This window comes from Phasianus colchicus, chromosome 3, assembly GCF_987193195.1.
Source record: "Phasianus colchicus chromosome 3, bPhaCol1.hap1.1, whole genome shotgun sequence".
Lineage (NCBI taxonomy): Eukaryota > Metazoa > Chordata > Aves > Galliformes > Phasianidae > Phasianus > Phasianus colchicus.
Window position 1 is genome coordinate 669,580 of NC_143438.1, and position 23,259 is coordinate 692,838.

The 23,259-nt window shown below is 42.2% G+C and overlaps 1 protein-coding gene across 18 annotated transcripts in view; it reads right to left on the reverse strand.

The window, feature by feature from the left end:
• The window catches only part of TPK1 (thiamin pyrophosphokinase 1), a 269,847-nt gene that overhangs the window by 216,879 nt on the left and 29,709 nt on the right, over window positions 1–23,259 (reverse strand). For all 18 annotated transcript variants that reach the window (XM_090136771.1, XM_090136770.1, XM_090136769.1 and 15 more), the window contains exon 2: window positions 2,499–2,573. In XM_090136771.1, coding sequence (XP_089992897.1) covers window positions 2,499–2,573 — 75 coding nt within the window. The remainder of the gene's footprint in view (window positions 1–2,498; window positions 2,574–23,259) is intronic.

Below are 23,259 nucleotides of genomic sequence, written 5' to 3' on the forward strand. Positions count from 1 at the left end.
TCCCCTTCTCCCCCCTCCCAGGGTGCAGACCCATGAGTTCCCTGTCTCATTAGTCACGAGGTGGCCCAGCTTGGCCTGTAAGCCGTAAATGTTTTTTTCTCTCTTTCCTTCTTTTCCAGGCCTGTGAGCCTGCTGTCCTCTGTCACAGACACAGATATAGAGATAACTCTGTGACAGGAAGCTCATGCACATTTGCACAGATTGAAATAGTACTTTTCAAAGTATGTCTGTAAAAATAGATTTCATACAAACCTGTTAAAAACAAAGGCTAATTAGCTGCAACCACTTTTCTTGAAGTCAAGCAAAGTTACACCTCGAATTATTTTAGCCCACATTTTATCAACACAGTTTTTTCCTTTAAAAAAAAAAAAAACACCGAAAAACCTCAAGGCACATCACACCTTCATTTTTCTTGATGTTAAAGTGACAGAACTAGTGAAAAAAAAAAAATAAGGGACACTTATTTAGATAGGAAGAAGCAACTTACTTGAAGATAACACTTCTGCCTCAGTATACTGTACTCAGTATAACAAGATTGCAATAACTTTAAAAAGTTGGTCAAAATTTTCTGGTTTTTTTTTCCCCTTGCACTTTTCTCTCTTTTTACCTGATTTGTGAAGCTGCATCTTTGGATCAACAGCCAGTGCTTCCTTCTCATTACTTACATACACTAGAATTTCTATGAGACCTCAAGCTGCTGATCTAGCACTGTTCCTGAGGACGTTTCATTCCTTCAGAACACCTTTCAGTTCGTATACTAAAATACCCAAGGCCTCCTAGTCCCACAACAGTCTCTCTACAGGGACTCCTCAAGAACCAAGGTCCAGGAGGCACAAGTTTGCTGACACCTCCAGTAATCTGCTAGTCAAATATTAACAGAAGCTTGCCCTGGATTCAAAGTTGAGGCTTAGTTACTAAAGCTGAGATGTCTTCAACAAAAAACGTTTTAGGTTCGCTATGTTACTATCTTCCCTTTTCATTTTTCCTTTGACAGAAAATATTCACCTCTCTCTTGAGACAACCTACCAACAAAACTTCTATCAGCTTAAATATGACTTCTGCTACTAACTTTTCCAGACACTCTGAAAAACTATATGCATGACCAGTATACTTCCAATGCAGATATGCTCAGAGGACAGGAATGCATGGCAGTAAACTCAAGCAAGACATTCTGTAGTCCACCAAATTTTATTCAGCTTCTCATCCCAATCCCTCACTGAATTACTATGGTTTAGAATCCATTAGTGTTACAGTAAGAAGCACTCCACACTCTGCACAAATTTGATGGCAAGAGGAAGATCTAAAACTCCAGAGGACAGACAAAAAAAGTCTGGTTTAACAAAGCAGAGCACAGAAATACTGCCATTCTATGACTAGTATAGTTTGCTGTCTGTTTTCCAACCTCAGTCCTCAAAACAGGAAGGGAGGGAAGCTGGGACAAATTAATAAGGTCAAAACATTCTTCCTTCTTTCAGCATTTAATACAGAATATGTAATTTCAGTGCATTCTCTCAAGTAAAAAAAATACCTAAAATCACACCTTGAAGATTCCTCAAATACATATGACTATCCCTTCACTAAGTATTTCTGGAGGACAGTGCAGGTCAAGAACAGCCCGTCTGGGGTACAGCTCACATTCAGAAGCTTTGAATCATCTTGTGCAATTCTCCTTTCTTTTCTCCTTTCTGTGTCTAGACAGGCACCTACTTGGCTTTGCTGGAATTAGATGGCATGAATACATCCTCCTAACTTCATATCTTACTCCAATTCCTTCCTGCCTACAGTGAAATCAAACAGCTCTATCTGCCCCAGTTAGTTAGAAGGAATCCATCTGCAAGGTTTCCAGACTGGTAACAAGTTAGAGGAATCTGTCGTTTGACACAAAGTTGTGAAGGACTACAATTTTGCACAGGAGAAATTAATAGCTCCAGTTTTTTTAAGATTTATTTCTTCTCACACAATGTCAGTAAATCTGCAGCTATCATACCAGAGATGATGACTAGCACTGCACATTAAGCAAAAGGGTAGTGACATTTGATTTGCATTATTTCTGGCACGCACACAAATCCCCACGTTTTACAACATAATATCAATATACTTCATTTTATTTTGATTAAAAGTTACATCTTTCACTGATGACCTTTAAAGAATGCTTGCTTCCAGACATTTAAATGCACCATTGATATACTATACTTTGTCATCAAAACAACGATCATTCCTCAGATGCCTCTGAAAAGCTATAGAACCTTTCACAGAGCAGCACATAAACTTCCCACTGATGTAAGCAATACAGAGAAATGCAAATACAGAATTTGCATCAGCTCACTCACTGCATTCAGCAACGAGGGACACAGTCTGCTGCTCCACACCCTCAGTGGAAGGTTGCCCTAGTTAGAGGATATTGCCACAATGCAATTCAACAGACATTAAGTTTATTAGCTGGGTAGCAGCCAAGTAAATTAGCAAATTATATATACGTATATGTAAATTATTCTTACCTTTGCTCCACAGGCAATGAAAATGACTTCTGTCGAAAGGCTGGTTCAGAATCAGAAGGCAAAACTTCAACTTTCCTGTAAGATAAATGTTGACTCCTATTAGTAAGAATACGGATTTTTCCCTCCTCTTCTTTTCTCTGCATTTTAGTCCATCTATCTCAAAGAAACTCCTCTCATTTTCTTGCTTCTCAAGTTTCATCTTTTTTCAAGATAAAGAAGCTTCCAGAATGTCATTAGATACCTTTTACCTTGCAAGGTTTTACTGACAGACTTTTCATTTATAAAATACTGTCATACACTGAAGGTCACACTTAGCAGGACTGCCCATCAGTACAGCTCTACCATTTAATCTCCTGCTTGTTGGTGTCACCTGGATGCAGCATTGGCTGATACTAGTTTTGCCATGTCCTCTGCTAACAGGGGAGGATTTGACTATCTCTGCAGTTGTTTCTAATTTAGGTCCAATAATCCATTCCCCAGCGGAATGCAGAACTCTTAGGGATATCAGAAAGGTAGAAAACAATACATTCAAAGTGCCAATTTCCAGCTGCCTCACAAAATAAGACCTCAGCAGCAGCTTAAGAAAGGCTGCCATCTCCTTCTATTACGCTTAATCATCTAGTGGTGCCCTTCTCAGAAAACAAAATCACAGGTTCTTACACTGATACAATCCAAATAAGACATGGGTGCTGTAAACTTCTTCCTGCTACTGAATCATGTATGGCATTTCAAATGTGTTTCATTTAAGCCCTTCAGCTTATGGAAATGCAGAAGATTTTAGCTTTAGTTGCACATTACAAGGACTCTTGCTATATAATAAGATGTGGTTTCGAAGTCAGAGTCCTGGTTGTAGGCATCCACACTGGAACTTCAAAGGCTGATTTTCCAAGCTGATGCTTCCATGAGCTCCCAGTGGGGCCTGTAAAGGCTGCTGATTCTTATCTGTTCTGTTGCTGTAAAGAGCTAGATGTCCCCAGAACAAAACAGTTATGAGGGTTTTTGTTTCTTTCTTTCTTTTTTAGCAAAGTCATGGATTGCAGAAGGGTAGAAATATAAAATAATTTTTCTCCTGCTTTTAGAAAAAGGGAACATGCTTGTCATTTCAAACTACTGCAGTTGATGCATGATAAAATGCTACTGATGCTACCAAAATGAGAACAAATATCAATATTTTAATGGTGCTCACTAAGCTAATGCAAAGCTGCAAAAAGGACACAGCCCTCAGTAGATACAAAACAGTAATAAAATTGAACTGCAATAATTTACAACCACTACCTTAAAAGCTATTAAGAAGCTGGAACTGCTGATGTCAAATATCATGCCAATGGATGAAATGACGAAATATGCAGCACACATTACTCTAAGAAAACCTGACAGGAGCTCACTTTGCCAGTGCTCTGAGCACTCTACTGCCTATTCCTTTGAAAGCAAATTTACTTTAAGACCACTTATCTTTAAAGCCCTTAACTAATTAGGAGGCACCTATCTCCTAAACTATCTACCCTTTTCAACAAAGATAATTATCATTCTGACCCAACCACTGACAAAATTGTGCACAGTTTGGACTAATGGGAAAGAGACTTCCACAAGCAAGAATTCAGCAGTAAAGTATAACTTGCCCCCAAACCTGGCTACCTACACTGAAGAAGCTTTTGTTGGCTTTTTCTTAGAGGTAGAACAAGTTGGTCCCTTGCACAGCTTCATCAATTTTTAGTGTAAATTTCTCTTTCATTATGTAATTCTCTTGCAGCTTTTGCAGATTGAGCAAATTCAGCCACCTACAGAATCACAGAATCACAGAATCACAGAATCGTAGGGGTTGGAAGGGACCTCCAGAGATCATCGAGTCCAACCCCCCTGCCAAAGCAGGATCCCTACACCAGGTTGCACAGGTAGGCGTCCAGGTGGGTCTTGAATATCTCCAGAGAAGGGGACTCCACAACCTCCCTGGGCAGCCTGTTCCAGTGCTCCGTCACCCTCACCGTAAAGAAGTTCTTGCGCACATTGGTGCGGAACTTCCTATGCTCCAGCTTCTGGCCATTTCCCCTTGTCCTGTCTCCGCACACTGCTGAAAAGAGTCTGGCCTCGCCACTTTGCCCCCCACACCTTAGATATTTATAGACCTGGATCAGGTCCCCTCTCAGTCTTCTCTTCTCAAGGCTAAACAGACCCAGTTCACTTAGCCTTTCCTCATAGGGGAGATGCTCCAGGCCCTTCACCATCTTTGTGGCTCTCCGCTGGACTCTTTCCAAGATATCCCTGTCTTTTTTGTACTGGGGAGCCCAGAACTGGACACAGTACTCCAGATGAGGCCTTACCAGGGCAGAGTAGAGGGGGAGGATAACCTCCCTCGACCTGCTGGCCACGCTCCTTTTAATGCACCCCAGAATGCCATTGGCCTTTTTGGCCACAAGGGCACACTGCTGGCTCATGGCCAACCTGTCGTCCACCAGGACACCCAGGTCCCTCTCCACAGAGCTCCTCTCCAGCAGGTCATCCCCCAACCTGTACCGGTGCATGGAATTATTCCTCCCTAGGTGCAAGACTCTACACTTGCTTTTGTTAAACTTCATCTGGTTCCTTACTGCCCAGCTCTCCAGCCTGTCCAGGTCTCGCTGAATAGCAGCACAGCCTTCGGGCGTGTCAGCCAATCCTCCCAACTTCGTATCATCAGCAAACTTGCTGAGGGTGGCCACTACCCCCTCATCAAGGTCATTGATGAAGATGTTGAACAGGACCGGTCCCAGCACCGACCCCTGGGGAACACCGCTGGTTACAGGTCTCCAACCAGACTCTGCACCGCCAATGACAACCCTCTGTGCTCTGCCAGTCAGCCAGTTCTCAACCCACCTCACTGTCCACTCATCTATCCCGCACTTCCTCAGCTTCGTTATAAGGATGTCGTGGGAGACAGTGTCAAATGCCTTGCTGAAATCAAGGTAGACTACATCCACTGCTCTCCCCCCATCCACCCAGCCAGTGACAACATCATAGAAGGCTACCAGGTTGGTCAAGCACGACCTCCCCCTGGTGAACCCGTGCTGACTACTCCTAATAACCTCCTTTTCTTCCAGTTGTCTGGAGATGGCATCCAGCACAATCTGTTCCATCACCTTTCCAGGGACAGAGGTGAGGCTGACTGGCCTGTAATTACCTGGATCTTCCTTCTTGCCCTTTTTGAAGACCGGAGTGACATTGGCTATCCTCCAGTCTTCAGGCACCTCCCCCATTCTCCAAGACCTCTCAAAGATGATAGAGAGCGGTTCAGCAATCACCTCTGCCAGCTCCCTCAGCACCCGTGGATGCACCCCATCGGGTCCCATGGATTTATGAACATTGGTGTTGCCTAGGCGCTCTCGGACCGCCTCTTCCCTGACTAAAGGGAAGTCTTCCATTCCCCAGACCTTCTCACTAACCACCAGGGCCTGGGATTCCCGAGGGGGAGCTTTTTCACTGAAGACAGAAGCAAAGAAGGCGTTCAGTATCTCCGCCTTCTCAGCATCCCCCGTTACCAGAACACCCCCCTCACTTAGTAGGGGACCTACATTCTCCCTAGTCTTCCTTTTACTGTTAACATACTTAAAAAAACCTTTTTTATTATCCTTTACCACCTTTGCTAGATTCAATTCCAGGTGGGCTTTAGCCTTCCTCGTCGCATCCCTGCAGGCCCTGACAACATTTCTATATTCTTCCCGAGTGGTCAGACCCTTTTTCCACATCTCATGGACCTTCTTTTTCCCTTTGAGTTTGTGCATGAGCTCCTTGCTCATCCACACAGGTCTCCTGCCACCCTTTCCTGATTTCTTGCTCACAGGGACGCACCGATCCTGGGCTTGGAAGAAGAGCTGTTTAAATGCCAACCAGCTCTCACAGGCCCCCTTACCTTCTAACACCCTAGCCCACGGGATAGCTCCAAGTAGGTCCCGGAAGAGATCAAAGTTGGCTCTCCTAAAGTCCAGGGTAGCAATCCTACTTTTTGCTTTGCTCCTTCCACTCAAGATCTTGAACTTCACCATCTCGTGGTCACTACAACCCAAGCTACCCCCAACTTTTACTTCCTTAACAAACCCGTCCTTATTTGTGAGAATAAGGTCCAGTAACACCCCTCCCCTCGTTGGTTCCTCCACCATCTGCATCAGAAAGTTGTCTTCGACACATTGCAGGAACCGTCTGGACCGCGCATGCCTGGCCACGTTGCTTTTCCAGCAAATATCTGGATAATTGAAGTCCCCCATAAGCACTAGTGCCTGGGATTGCGACGCTACTTTCAGTTGCTTGTGGAAGGCCTCGTCAACCTCCTCCTCCTGATCAGGGGGCCTGTAGTACACACCCACAACGGTGTCACCCATACCAGCCTGCCCCTTGATTCTCACCCACAAGCTCTCCACTGCTACATCACCCTCCCCCAGGTGGAGTTCAATACATTCTAGCTGCTCTCTCACATAAAGAGCAACTCCACCACCCCGCCTCACCAGCCGATCTTTCCTAAAAAGCACATAGCCCTCCATGACAACATTCCAGTCATGCGAGCTGTCCCACCACGTCTCCGTGATCGCAATGAGATCATGGCCTTGCGACCGCACACAGATCTCCAACTCTTCCTGTTTATTTCCCATGCTGCGCGCATTAGTGTATAGACACTTTAGGGAAGCAGCACCCCCCTGCCTCTCTCCATCCCTTTGAACTCCACCCTTTTCACCCATCGAACTCCATTTTGAGCCACGAACTACCCGCTCAACCCCAGTGGCCCTCATTCTGTCCCCTTCCCCCTTCATACCTAGTTTAAACACCTTTCAATGAGCCCTGCCAGTTCCTGGGCTAGGATCCTCTTACCCCTTGGAGACAGGCTACTTCCATCTGCAGCCATCATGCCAGGCGCAGAGTAAATTGCCCCGTGGTCAAAAAAACCGAAGTTCCTGTGCTTGCACCAACTTCTTAGCCATTTATTTATGAGGCGGGTTTTTTGGATGCTCTCGGTATCCTTCCCTGCCACTGAAGGTAGGGAAGAAAAAACTACCTGCACACCCGTTCCTTCAACTACCCGCCCCAGTCCCCTGAAGTCTTCCTTGATAGACCTCAGGCTTCTCTCAGCGACTTCATCGCTGCCAGCCTGAACTATCAATAATGGGTAATAATCAGAAGGGCCAATCAGACCAGGAAGTTTCCTAGCAATGTCCCTGACCCTTGCCCCAGGGAGGCAGCACACCTCCCTACGGGTAGGGTCAGGCCGACATATAGGGCCTTCCGTTCCTCTCAGCAGGGAGTCACCTATGACAACCACCCTTCTGTCCTTCCGGGCGGAGGCAGCAAGCAGAAAAGAGTAAATTCCTCCATACAATGACTCCAGATTATTCTTGATATTTACATCAACATGGGAATTTCCAGTCTCATCCACTTCTTGTCCTAGCTGCTGCATTTGTATCTTGCAGTCTTGCGTGCATAACTTACAGACATAACAGGTGCACAACTACATCAACAGCCAGTTATACGCAAAAAAATATAGTTAAGAAAAACTGTTCATCTCAGCCATAGTCTTTTAGCAGTCTTAGAAAACTCCCAATCTTTGGATAAAGCTGGATCATTTTAATCCTGCTGCAACACAGAGAGCTGCTTCCTTACTTTTCAAGGTTGCAAATAAACCAACAGTTCCTTTGTGTTTCTCTGGGACAGTCAGTGATCAAACTCATTCCTTCTGAAAACTGTTAGTTCCCTTCTTTTCTACTTACATACAGCTGCACCCTTTGACAAAGCTTTTCTCATTGTTGCTTAGAAAGGATTTTACTCAAAGGAGGTGTGAACCTCCCTGATAGCCTATGTAGCGTCTTTAATTCAGTCACAAGAATTCTAGTTGGTTTTAGAGCACTCATTTACTCTTCTAAAAGCCTTTGTGGCTTCTTTCTGTCATACTATACTCATCTAGCTATTCAATACATACATATATAAAATACCATTATGCATTTTTATTGGTGTCCCCTTGTCACATGCCAGTCTTCAAGCCATTTGTCTGCCACAATAATATTCAGAAGGTGTATATATTCTTAAATGCAACGTTTTGTCTGGTAGCAATATAGGCCTCTTCCCTTCAATTTAAGAATAATGTCACTAGAAGCCACTCTGCACACTCAGAGCCTTCTGGCTACTGAATTTCAGGAGAAAAAAAAACTTTAATTACTTCAAATGAAGAAGCCTTTAGGAAAAAACTCTGCTAGATGCTTTATTCGTGAAATGATGCGAGCAGCCACAGGGAACTTGTGCTAAGACACTGTCGTGCCTCAAGGTGCTAACAAAATACGACTCCCACATCCAGACTTCAGAAGGGACCTTCTGCTAAGCAATATTTTTTGTGTTTTACTGCTTGCCTGTAGGAGAGCCATTCCTCACACTTCTAATGATCAGCCAAGAATCTTCCCCAAAGAGAGGCAGATTTAGCACAGAGGGAAGAAAAAGAAATAGACAGAATGGAGGCAGAGGAATTTTACCACTAGAAAAGTATTTCATGAATTTAACATAAGTAAAAAGCTGAAAGACAGTTAAACATTTTCAGAAAATTCCTGCATTTGTTGAAATACAGCTAGATATTTATCAAGATCTTTGCAAAAGATGCTGTAGAGACTTGTGAATTTCTGATCACATACATGAGAGATCAGATATACAACAAACTTCTGAGCAAAAAGCTCAAAATGACACCTCGGAAAACTCTTTCCCTTATGGACAGCACAAAGACACTCTTACTGATGCTCTCACATTGGTCTATTTTCCATGATTTTTAAAAAAGAGTGATTTGTATTCAAGTACCACCAATCAGGAAATTTCTACCCCGCAAGTTCATTTTTTTCTAAATGATCATTCACTCCTACTAAAATGTCAGAGCATATGGGATAGAACATGGAGTTTTTTCACAATTCCAAAACACTGACACTGACAAAAGACAGCTAAGCAAGAGTCCGAGACTCTTCTCCATATAGCAGTTGAAGTTTCTTATACTATGAAAGAATTAACATTGAAATGGGGATTCTAAGAATGCCACAGAAGTTATAATTAGTGAAAAACTCTCATAATGAAATTAATTAAAAAAAAAAAAGTGGTTTATGAAAACAGAATAGATAACAAAATAACATTCACACACTGCAGTGAAAAACGATAAGGGCATTGCTACAGATAAGCAAAGCGAAACTACTGAATCGATTTATGGTGTTATTTTTCTTTCATTAAACTTTCTAATTTAAATGCAGTTTGCCAACAATCAGAAATTATCAGTGTGGACTGAAAAACTTGGTTGTAAAGGTTACTGTAGAGGAACTGTTAAGTCATGGTTTGAACTGGTGATAAAGTACCTGGTGCTCTATCTAGGTAGGAATCTAGCTACTGGTAGGAATCTACCATTGAAGAAAATATGACTCACAGTCTTAAAAGATGGTTCGAATCTGGAGCAGTAGGATCCTTGTAATATAACTGGATGAAAAAACAAGAAAGAAATTGAAAATACTTCTGGTGAATTGGAAGCTATTAATATAATCTCACAAAAATTGACAAAGGTGACAAAACTTGAGGCTCTAGTACAACTGGAACCACCTAGAAATGTGACACATACTGACTCAAAAAACTAAAACTTTCCAGGGAAGACCAGCAGGTGTACCACCTGAGGGATGGCCACCTGCTGAAATAGCAATACATACTCTGGCTCACCCATATACAGCGGCTGAATTAATGGATCTAGTACAAAGATTTAAACAAAACTGAGAGAAAGTGTCGCTCTATGGTTATTAAGACTATGGAACATGGAGACAGAAGGTGTTATGGTTAATAGCACTGAGATGTCAAAGCTAGCTCCATCACATCCCACCCAGCCATGCAGCAAGGATTACATTGCCATTAGATATGGCAATGAGAACCAGATGCTATCACAATGGCTAGTTGCTGTGTGTAAGCTTACATGGCAAATGAAAGAGGTGTGCCTGCTCAGAATGGAATAATAAGGAATAGTAATGTGGGATAATACGGACAATGGATAATAGCTGACAAACATATACAAGGGAACTAAGGATGAAAGAGGTCATTTACAGGAAGGACTAGTTAAATTTACAGTTGGCATGAGAAATCTAATCCTACAGCAAGTTCCCTCTCATCAATGAGGCACCCCAAATGGGTTGCTGAACAATTTTGTGCTCCCTTCCCTTGCAGACCTTGCACTGGGGATCCATAAGTGCCCTTGGGAGGTATAGACAGGACCAAAGTGGTGTGGCCTACTTGCACCATGGAGGAGGTTTCTAGAGGAGAGGGGGGAAAATCAGTAACTCCGCAAGTAATCGGTACGTGGATCGCAGAAATTACAATACGAACCCTGATTTTCATTGTGAAGGAAACACTGATTGTGCTGCTTTGGCAAGACAGAATCCCCTCCCCTTCTGGTGCCTTATATCCATCAGTATCAGGCCAAAGGTTTTGGTACAAACATGCTCATGATCAGGCAGGAATAATGCAGGACCGTAACAGCACATTTTCTTTCTTGCCTTGGAGGGCAGACTTCCCTGTTCCAGTACTTGTTAAACATTTGTTTTACTCTCCCTGAACAAGACTGAACTCTGATACGCTCCAGTCATTAAAGAATCGTCATAACATTCTGCTCTTCAGTGGCACCCGGTGGTGGACTTTCTTGAATCCCAAAATTTTGAATTTTAGATAGGCATTAAGAGAGCATCTTGGACACTAACAAGGCTAAAGGTATTCTTGGCTACATCGGGCAAAATATCACCGTCACGTCAGTAGAGGTGATCCTTTCCACCTTCAGCATTGGTGAGGCTGCATATGGAGTGTTATGTCCATTTCTGGGTTCCCTGTACAAGAGAGACATGGACATACTGCAGACATTCCAGTGAAGAGCTACCAATATCATGAACTGGAGCACCTCTACTATGAGGGGAGGCTAAGAGAGCTGGGACTGTTCAACTGGAGACAATGCCTATAAATCGCTGAAGAGAAGGTGCAATCAGGACATAGTCAGGCTCTTTCCAGTGGAGCCCCTTGCCAGGACAATAGGTGATGGGACAAGTTGGAATAAAGGAGGTTACCTCTGACTTATGAGGAAACATTTCTTTGTGGATGGTGGAGCCCCAGTATGTTTTGTCCAGAAAGGCTGTGGGGTCGGTCTCCTTCTTGGAGATCTTAAAAGCCACCTGGACGTGAGCCTGGGACCATACCTGAGCAGGTTGGAGCAGATGGACCCAGAGGTCTTCCAGTCTAATCCGCTCTGTAAAGAGCATAGGTATTTTGCTGCAATTGCCTCATTCTAAGTATACACACTAAATATTAAGCTTTGTGTTTTGCAGACATTTTCTGAGATAATAAATGATCTAAGTTTGATATCAATCACAGAATTGTAGAGTTTGGATGAGACCTCTGGAAATCATCTAGTCCATCCCTCCTTCTAAAATAGATTCCATTGAGTATATTTTTTGGAAGAACAAACTTTAAGCTGTTTAATAGATTATTGCCCAAGATTCCCTGGGATGGTGTCTTAAAGTCAAAGATGTTGAGGAGGCTGGCTAGTCTTCAAGGATGCCTTTCTGAGAGCACAAGAGCTCTTCATCCCTCTGAATAAGAAAGTGGGCAGAGGAGGGAGGATGCCGGCGTGGCTCTGCAAGAACCTGGGTAAAGAAAGGTGCATACAAGCTCTGGGAACAAGAGCATGTCACCTGGGAAGAATACAGGGATACCATCTGGACTCGCAGACATGAGATCAGGAAAGCCAAGGTGCAGGCAGAACTGAACTTGGTGAGGGTCGTGAAAAACAATAGGAAGACTTTCTACAGGTACACTGGCCAGAAGAGACAGGCCAAAGCGAGTGTACCTCCTTTGGCAAATGTAAAAGGAGAACTGGCTTCAACAGACAAAGAGAAGGCTGAGGTACTGAATGAGTTCTTTGCTTCGGTCTTCACTGGCGGCCAGGATTCCAGTACTTTTCACATCACTGAGCCACCTGCCAGCCCTAAACCTCTATGTGGCAACTGAGGCATTAAATCCCCCCCACTGTGAGCACAGAGCAGGTCCAAGACCGACTGATGAGACTGAATGTGTACAAATCCATGGGGCTGGATGGCGTGCATCCCAGGGTTCTGAAGGAGCTGGCTGAGGTGGTTGCTGAGCCGCTCGCCATCATATTTGAAAAGTCGTGGCTGTCAGATGAGGTCCCAGAAGAAGGGTCACGTCACTCACAAGAAAGGGAGCAAGGAGGACCCGGGGAACTACAGGCCGGTGAGTCTCACCTCTGTGCCTGGGAAGATCATGGAACAGATCATCCTGGATAACATGCCTGATCACACGAGGAATGAGTGTGTGATCCGAGACAGCCAGCACGGCTTCAACAGGGAAAGGTCATGCTTGACCAATCTGGTGGCCTTCTATGATGGAGTGTTGTCATTGATGGACAAGGGAAAGGCGACCGATGTCATTTACCTGGACTTCAGCAAGGCCTTTGACATGGTTCCCCCACCACATCCTTATCTCCAAATTGGAGGGATGTGGATTTGATGGGGGGACCACTCGATGGATAAGGAATTGGTTAAAAGGTCACAGACAGAGGGTGGTCATGAATGGTTCCATGTCCAGGTGGAGGCCGGTAATGAGCGGCATCCCCCAGGGGTCTGTCTTGGGACTGGTGCTCTTTAACATCTTTATCAATGACAGCAATGACGGAATTGAGCGCACCCTCAGCAAGTTTGCTGACAACATCAAGCTGAGTGGTGCAGTCGACACGGTTGAAGGAAAGGATGCCATTCAGAGGGACCTCAACAAACTTGAAAGGTGGGCCTGGGTGAGCTTAATGAGATTCAACATGGCAAAGTGCAAGGTTTTGCACTTGGGCCAGAGGAATCCCAGGCATTTATACAGACTGGAAGGAGCGGTCCTTGAGAGCAGCCCTGCGGAGAAGGACCTGGGGGTCCTGATGGATGAGAAAATTAACGTGAGCCAGCTCGGAAAGCACATGGTATCCTGGGCTCTATCAAAAGAGGGGTGGCCAGCAGGGACAGGGAGGTGACTGTCTCCCTCTGCTCTGCTCTTGTGAGGCCCCACCTGCAGTACTGTGTCCAGTTCTGGAGCCCCCAGTACAAAAAAAACAGAGAGCTGTTGGAGAGGGTCCAGAGGAGGGCCACAGAGATGATCAGGGGAATCTGGAGCACCTCCCCTACAAAGATGGGCTGAGGAAGCTGGGCTTGTTCAGCTTGGAGAAAAGAAGGCTGCGGAGTGAGCTCATCGCAGCCTTTCACTAGCTAAAGGGAACCAATAAACAGCAGGGGAATCAACTCTTTGAAAGGGTAGATAACTGCAGGACAAGGGGAAATGGTTTGAAGCTGAGGGAGGGAAGATTCAGGTTGGATGTCAGGGGGAAGTTCTTTACAGAGAGAGTGGTGAGGTGCTGGAACAGCTGCCCAGAGAGGTTGTGGATGCCCCATCCCTGGAGTCATTCAAGGCCAGGTTGGATGGGACCCTGGGCATCCTGGTCTAGTATTAAATGTGGAGGTTGGTGCTTGTGGCGGGGGGTTGGAGATTCATGATTCTTGAGGTCCCTTCCAACCCAGCCCATTCTGTGATTCTGTGATATTGCACAGGAAAGTGCAAATATCTCCAGGGCTGCTTGTTCCAGGACTCTGTCACCATCGAAGTAAAGAAGTTATTTTCTCATGTTCATTTGGAAGTATTCCTGTTGGTGCACACTGCCCTTTTGTTGGTGCTCTTTCTGCTGGGCACCATTGTAAAGAGCCCAGTCCCACTCACTCAGAGCTTTTAAATACTTCTAAGTGTAGATAAGATCCCATCTCAGTTTTCTCTTTTCCATGCTAAACAGTACCAGGTCTCTCAGCCTTCTGTCCTAAGGGAGATGCTCCAAGCCCACTGGCATGTTTGTGACCCCCTGCTGGACTCTCTTCAGTAGTTCCCCGTCTTTCTTAAACCAAGGAGCACAAAAGTGGACACTACTCCGGATGTGGCCTCTCCAGGGTAGAGTAAAGGAGGAGAACATCCCAGTCTGCTGGCCACGCTCATTCTAACGCACTCCAGGATAACATTAGACTTCTTGGCTACAAGGGCACACTGATGGTTCATAGCCTATGACTATGGACCCATAGTCCACCAGGACACTTAGGTTCTTCTCCATAGAGTTCCTTTCCAGCAGACCAGCCCCTAACATGTGCTTATGTGTATGGTTATTCTTCCCCAGATGCAGGACTCTACACTTATCCTTGTTGAACCTCATAAGGTTCCTCTCTGCTCAACTCTCCAGCTCGTCCAGGTCTTGAACGGCCTTCTGGGGCATCAGCCACTCCTCCCACCTTTATATTATCAGCAAATTTGCTAAAGGTGGAAACTTTAAAAAGCCAAGGATTGGACACACAGACTTGCCATAAAAATATTGACACTGTTACAGTGAATTTGTTTAACTTATCTACACACTGATCATTTTGATGGGAGTCTAAGTCTGCACCAAAGTGAAAATGCAAACAGATCAAGAGAAAAATCAATGAAATTTCCATTTTATCTTCAAGCTGAAAAATCAGCACAAATAAAACAGTTTTAACACTTTTCCTTTACAAGATAATAAAATCTCTTCACTTCAGAGAAACTTTGGGAACCAGTGACCCTCAGTGCCCCCAGAATTATTACTACTATTCAAGTAAATTCCAAATTTAAAAAAAAAAACAAAAAAACGAGAAAGTTTGCTTACATTCCAGCTAATCAATAGTCATGTCAAATACAACGTTCTCCTTGCATTTTCAAAATGCATTCTCACATTGTCTGCATACACTATACTTACAGCACTTTCTGTCTGGGACATCTCTGACTTCTAGGAATAGAAGTCAGCATACAGATTCCCTGGATGACTTCAATTACTATGACAGCTCAATGTTTACACTGCAGGAGTAAGGTGACATCAAGGAATAAGAAGGCATAGAATGAAGATGATAGTATTCAGGAGTCTTTTTTGCACGTTGGTGCAGAACACAAAACCCTAAGCAAACACTTAGAAGCATAGCATTGTGAATAGCCTATCAACACCTTGTCTTACCTATCTAGGATATATTCTTTGGTGCCTTCTAAAAGGAATAACAAGATTCAATAGAAAACTAATGATTTACATATTAGAGTGCTGAATAAAGAGTAAGATCCATGTGAAAAATAAGTGCTTGACTTCTTAGCACTAAAGCCCTCTGCTCTGCTGCAACAAAGCACTCCACTGACACTTCTGGCATTAACATTTCCCCAGCACATGAAGATTTGATTTCTAGCTGCAACAAGATGCACCTGGCATTTAAGAGGCTGATTCTTTAATCTCAGAACCGTTGCTATCCACCAGCTAGATGTTTCTCTGCTGATCTGATTTCAAGGGCTGTTTTAAGTGGCTGTTCTCAGAGCACATCTCAGATATTTGGTTTCACAGCATCAACTACTTACTTTCTAAAAACGGGGAATGAGCTATACATTTTACCAGCACAGATTAATTGTTGGAGCAGTCCCTCAGGAGACTGATGACCCACACTCAGGTTCCTCCTCTATCGGAGGGAACCCACATCCAAATCCCTCTTCAGAAAAACAGCTTTTCTCCCCCCAAGACATGACTTTATTCTCAGGGAAGCAGACTGTTCCCGCTCTGCTCCAAAAGTTCAATACATTACTTGAATCATTTTCATTGAAGAGCTCAAAAGAAAAAAGATAAAAAGAAAACAGCATGTGGAAGTTTGACTCTGCAGTCCACTGACTTGGATACAGTTTATTCCACCAAATCTACTTATCCAAACTTCCCTTTCGCACCTTGAATAAATACTCATCGTGGTATTACATAACAACTGATCAAGTACTTCATAATTGTATTACATAGTAAATATTTGAATAAAAACTTTTTCACGATTATTACAAGAACGTTATATCCACTGTTGTTTCCTTTGTACCATGGTGATGGTCTTTCAGACAAAAGCATATCCTTTGGTTTGGTAAGGTATCTTTCAGGTGAGCAGAGTGGTTCTGTCTGTTCTCAGAAGATTTGGCACATGGAGTTCCAAAAGGAGAAAATCACTTCCTGCAACACTGCAAAAGATGACTAAGTTCATCAGAACAATATTTTAGATGCCTCTTCTTTCCCCTTCCTCGTAGTATTCCCATTGACTACAGCCAGATTCCTGTTTAGCACCTTTTTTTCTGATGTAATGTGCTCTCTCTATACACCAAGTTCTCCCACTGCCCTGTGTACACAGTCTAACCATCACACCCAAGCCTAGGCCCTGTGGTTAAAAGTTCCATGTAAATTCAATTAACATTGCTGGGGTTAAACTCCAGAACAAAGTTGTGAGTTCAGAGAGTAACATCTCATGTTCAGAAATGGAGAAAAAAGGAATTATGTAGCTGCAGGAAGATGACATTTCTACTCATCAACTGAGCAAATATTTAAAAATAAAAGTTCCCTGCTACTATTCGAAATGATTTTATATTTAAAAAAAAAAAAAATCGCAAATCAAACATGGATTCCAGCCTAACTGCTTTCGTAAGTTTAAGAAGCTGTGTTTTCCTATTTCCCCCTAGCCATTTCAAGGAAATGTGGTATCCCTTATTGTCTTGAACCCTTGCTTGCTAATCAAGGACTCATGCACATGCACAGAGCATGCATTCAACCATTGTGGACTCCAGAGTCAGTTGTTTTTCATATTCAGAAGGTTCACTGAGTTTACAAGAGTTATGTAAATTATTTAAGTGACCTCTGCAACCACCGATTATTTACTCCTCAGGAGTTATTGGTGAGATCAATGAGAAAACTCCTATTGATTTCACTTGTATGCTTTGATGTAAATCCATGCTGATACAGCGGTGTCTGCAACACCTGAGGCCTGTTCTGGCTGTATGCCAGCCAGATGTCAGAGCTCATACCTCCTTCTCAGTCTTGAAGTTTTACCAAAGTGGATTTTTCTAAATCGGAGGGAGCAGATCTGATGCAGAATCCGGAGTGCCACCTTAAACACTCAGGAAGCATAAGAGGCTTTTGTAAAGGTCAGGACAACAGTCTGCCTCAGCAGTGGTGGTGGTGGTGGTGGTAGGAGCAAGGCTCTGGAAAGGAGCAATGAATGCAATAAAGTCTTCTCTGATTATCCCGAGAATCCTTCTAACAGATGCAGGGAGTAAAGGCAATGACTGCAAATTCACAACAACATTCACTAACACTTAACTTTCCTTTTTTCTGACATGCTGCAGATCATATATAGTTAAAGACAACTGTTTATTTCTTCCCCCTTTCCACAAAAAGCCTGTAAGCAAAGATGAGCTCTGGGATCATTAAGAGAGGTCCCTGTTTGCAAAGTCTCTTTCCAACCAGCTCCTTCAATTTCAATACTAAAACTGTCAAGCTTCATTAAGAGTTATGGGGAATAACCATTTCACAACCATAAATCCATACAGCAGAAAAGTAACATGACTGCCTTAGTGAACATCTCATTTTTAATAACATAATATCTCTTTCTGAATCCTAATTTAGGTTCCCTATATTCAACTTTATATTGTAAATATATTTATTGCTTTTCCTGCAGTGAATATTAAAGACCGTCACAAAATAATTTCATCCTGATTTCTTCTGGTTTCTTTGACTATTTCAAGTGGCCTTCAATGCTTATCCTACTGTTTAGACTTCTATCCTGTTCAAATTCACAATAGCTTTTGTGATCATTCAAAACCTCCGCAGAACTGCATTTGTATCCAGCTGCTTTTTCTATTTTCTTCCTCAAGTTGCTTAAACAATGCACAACGCTCCACGCTGTCTCAGTACCTTGAGCAGAACGGTGTTCAGAAAGAAGGTATGAAGAGCTCAGCAATTAAGCACTGCCCTTTAAAACTAGCTCAAGCATTCAACACTGCCACCCAGTCTGAAAGGCCAGCGACCACAACCCACTCTTAAAAAGTCCACCAAAGTGGCACTGTTGCACAGGCTTTGATTTAAACCTCAAGGCAATCATCCATTTCAGGGGAGCTCTGCACTTGCTTCCATTTAAAATGTGTTTTGGTTCTCCACCGGAACCTCTGCCAAATCAGCATCCTTGTGAGCACAAGAACACAGCAGAAAACCAACATGGTCTGAATCACATTTTCAGGAAGAAACTGAAATGTAACAGACAATTGCTCACAGAGCCTTAAAGGCTTGACTCTCACAGCATTTGATGGATATGAAGATCAATGGGACTTTGCCATTTTCTGCGTTGAAAATGTTCCACTTACAGTCTCACCACTAACTCCCATTTATTTACAGAAAATTTCTGGCTTTTACAGCTAAGAACTTGCACCTAAAAATGCAAATCCTGAAGGCTTAAAAATGAAAGGATGATTAAAATCAGTATCACATTACTATCTCTCACTCTAATCATTTTTCTATTATGACTGTCTGAAGAAACTACTGGCTTTCTTCATCTGCTCCATGGACCAAAACAGTACTGCTTACAAAGGGCAGCTCCAAAAGTAATGCCTCCTATTTTGTTAATTTCATCCACAACATGAGAAGTGGATGTTGATGGTATAGAAATAGAGATTGCCAAAATTCCATGACATTCTGTTCCATGTGACAGATGGCAGCAGAAGGGCTGTATGACAAAATGGCATCTGCTGTGGAAGTACAGGTGAAGCAACAGGATAGAACTGAATGAGGAAAAAATTACACTCATTGACATTCATTGCAGCTTCCAGAACCTTTATGGAAACCAAATAGTGGATGTGAGCACAGTGGTTGAGGCATTTCAGCAGTGGCTAAAGTAACAGTGGGTCATCTCTGCTGGTGCAAATTTTAACGAGCGCGGCATGCAGGCTCTTATTCAATGCAGGTGAAAATGCATAGCTAATGGTGAGGACTATGATGAAAAATACTGCTTACTCTATCAGCGTTACTGTGCTCCTTGCAGCACAGCATGGTAGTTTCCATGGAATTAAATATAAGGTGTTACAACTGCCAGTTGGCTAATGGCCATACCACAGCTATCCCCGCACAGAATAAAAGTTACAATAAAAAGGAAACAGGTTCTACAGGCCCCTTCAGAAACAATGGTTATGCATTAAGCAACATTTGGGTCAACTCAGAGAGGAAAGTCTATCATAAGATCTAAATGCTTAACTTACATAGACTGAACTACTGGACTGCAAACTGTAAAGCTGTTTATCAGATCCAGAGAGGTACAGAAAATACACCCTCACCAGTGAGTTAATACATTATGAGCAGGGATGTTGAGAAAAAAAAAAAAAAAAAAAAAAACAACTAAAAAACCACAATCCTCTCTCTTCTTCATTAGCCTATCTGAAAAATATGTTTAATAATAGTGCTTTAAACTTCTATTTCCATTTCTAGGTTTGAAATCACTTTAGAAAGGTGCATAAGTATTATTCTCATCTCACTAAGTAAGGAGATTCGCAGCAATTTGTATGAGAAGCAGTGTTCTCTAGTGAATAACTTAAGAAGCTGAAATTATCTCCCCAGGGTTTTCTTCCCAGGTAAGCTGTAAACTTCAGACTATGCTGAAAACCACGGAACAAAAATGTACACAGTCCATTTGAAATTGGTGGGTCTCTGTGTGAGAATGAACATCAGAAACTCATTACATAGATCTGAAGAATTAGGGAATTAAGCCAAAAACTTGTTTGCTTGCAGACTTCTTAACTGAAATTTATAGAGACCTTAAGTATTTGCAAAATTTTTTCTAAAAAAAAAAAAAAAAAAAAACCAATCCAACAAAAACAACCAATATTTGGCACTGAAATCAATCTGCTTACTCATAATATTTTTCCCAGCTCTTATTACCAGTGCATGAGAAAACAGTAAGAACCAACAATTTCGTGGGTAAAGGATGAAAGAGTAATCAAAGGTGAACTATTAAAATACAACAAACAAACCCTAAATGTTTTTAACTCAATAATAGCTCAGTAAATTTTATGCAGAAAATGTGTATTTCATAGACATAGTGACTCTTCCAATCCCAAATAGTCAAAGAACAGAAGATGCTAAACTGGAGTTCTGGTAATCAAGATTTTCAACAGAGTTTTAAACCCCTACAAATTTTTGGAATTTGTAGTTAATAAACAAAAGGTTTAAAGGCTATTAAATAATCTAACTTGCTTAACAGAACGATTTCTTTAATTCGCTTGCACTTCTACTAAGCACAGTGAGACTTTTTCAAGGCAGCCAGAAACAACAGTTGAAACACTCACCATGGATTTTAGTTTATTTCAGGACTGCATCACCTCTCTCTGCGTCACAGTCTTGTCAAGATGCAAATCCATGGGCTAATTTGCATCCACTCTGATAACTGTTATATCACATCTTCAGAGATTACAGCTGTGCTTTTCTACACAGTTGTATATTCATATGAATATTAATTCACTGATTACAGCCACAGTTACTAAAAATCTAACACAAATGCATGCTGATGATGGCGACAGACAAAAATGAAAACATGGGGTCGTATCTGTAAGGCATATATGTCTGGTTTGCCAATCAGCCTCAAATCTCTTGATCAGTCCTGCAGCATGCTATGTGAGCAAATGAGCTACAGATGGCAGTCCCTGGTCCAGCACTACTCCAGAGGTCCAACTGCAGCCCCTTCCCTCACCCAAGGCATTTACCCACCTCCATGCTGGGAAATGTCTCCTGCAAATGGGACTCACAGGTTGGGGTGCTGGGTGGGAGCCTCACATTTGGTGTAAAATTTCACTAGATATGAGAACTCACAGAACTTGCCATCTGTGGATCATAGTTAAGAACTTCTGCTTCTACTCCCCTATAACTGCACTACAAACAAATAAAAGTGCTCAAATGTAAAGAAAAACAGTGAAGATGTTTCACTGCTTTTTATCACATTAGTCTAGAACTATAACTGTGGGTCCCCATGCAAGAACTCGTGTTTGAAAGGAAAAGGAGAGGGAGCTTTGGCAAGGAAGGAAATTCCAAGCATGAAAGATTACCAGCCAGACGCAAAAATGCTCAGTGCCAGAGGTGAGTTGTTAGGAAACCAGTGTTGCATGCGTTCAGACAGAAACAATCACAGAGGTGTAGATATGAATCTCAAGTCGTGTGGATGTGAAGGCACCTAAAGTTTTGAGCTATGAGGTAAGGAATCTTTTCCACACCAACACAGAATCCTTAATATCCTTTACAGTACTGTTGTTCCATTTTTTAGCTTCCATAGGTTGCACTGAGAGAACAGGAACTGCCATGGGCCACATATAAAATTTATAATAAATTTTATGTAAAGTAACAAAGCTTATTTTTTAATGAGTTTTTATTAAAACACAAATGACAGAAAGCAACAAAAACAGAAAACTAGTGGATTTTTGACCTTGCTTTTATGAAATACAAGGCTGGTTTTATGGCAGTGGTTGACGTGAGTTCTCAAGGTGTTTGTCAGAGTTTTTTGATGAAATATTACTCTTCCTGTGCTTCATCCTTGACAGTAATCTGATAAAGAGACATGACCAAATTTTTGAATTTTTGAGTTGAATATCCAATTGTAACTCTGTATGTTTGCAACTAATATATTTATGCCAACTGAAAACAGTAGCAAATATGCAATTTTTTATTTTTGAAATCTTGAAACCTATTCTCAGATTTATCAAAATGGAAAGCAGAGCTGCATATTTTCCACTGTTTTAGCCAATGTATCAAAATGCATGAATTTGTTTGCCATAATTTAAGTTTCATTTCAAACGCTGTTTTAGCCTGAAACATAGCACAGATGAGGTGATTTTCACCTTGAAGGCACATGTTTAACTCATTTAAATGCACAGTCAAATCCACCAAAAATGTTTAATCTTTGAGCCATTTTTAATACTCAGGTTCTGGAACAAATTTTCTTTTCGATTTCAGAAAGTACTTGATTTTACTTTGCAAAGTCCTTTTAGCATTTACTCCAGCTTAGTCACCTACCTTCAGAAAAATAAATGGCCCCACAGACAGCATCCATACTTTTAAGGAACTTCTAGAATTGGTGATGATTCAGTCACTTGGACTTTATGAAATTCATTTGATGACAATCTGCATGACACTCTCCATTTTTAAAGTTTTTGCACATCAGTTTTCTTGATGTCTGATGCAGATGTCTCATCAAACATGAGTTTCTGGAGGTAACTGCATTATCTTCTATTTATTTCCTAAGTCACTCTTTTTTACCAATCATCACTGGGCACCATCAGTAGATTTGAAATTAGCAGCATTTTCCAATTCAATAGATTATTCTATTTCTTCAGTTCACCTGGCTACAGTCTGGTGAGGCAAACTAGTTTTAGAAAAATCCAGTTTTTCTTTTTCTTTTTTTAAAATTATTATTATCACTACACATTGTATCTGTCATGCTTTCTATACATTGCTTAACAAACTCATCATCAGGAAATGGTTTTGATTTTTTTCCAAACAGATTTGCTATCACATAACTAGCTTTTGTAACAGAATCCATTTTAGTTTTAACTTTTTTAAAAATATTTTGTTGAGATGACAGACTTTTCTCAGTTCTATTTTGTCTTTACTGACCATTCTTTGACATGAACTGAATTTGGCAGCATATTTCTTCATATAATGTCTTCTCAAATTGTAATCTCTGAGAACCGACACAATTTCCTTGCAAATCAAGCACAGCACCATATTATTTGTCAGCACTGTCCTGAGCCCTCCCAGTGTCCTGGGGCTGGCCAAGCGCCCAGCATGGCAGCAGGGCTGCAGTGGGAGCTGAGCTGGGCCTCATGCAGCCCGCAGGATAGGCAT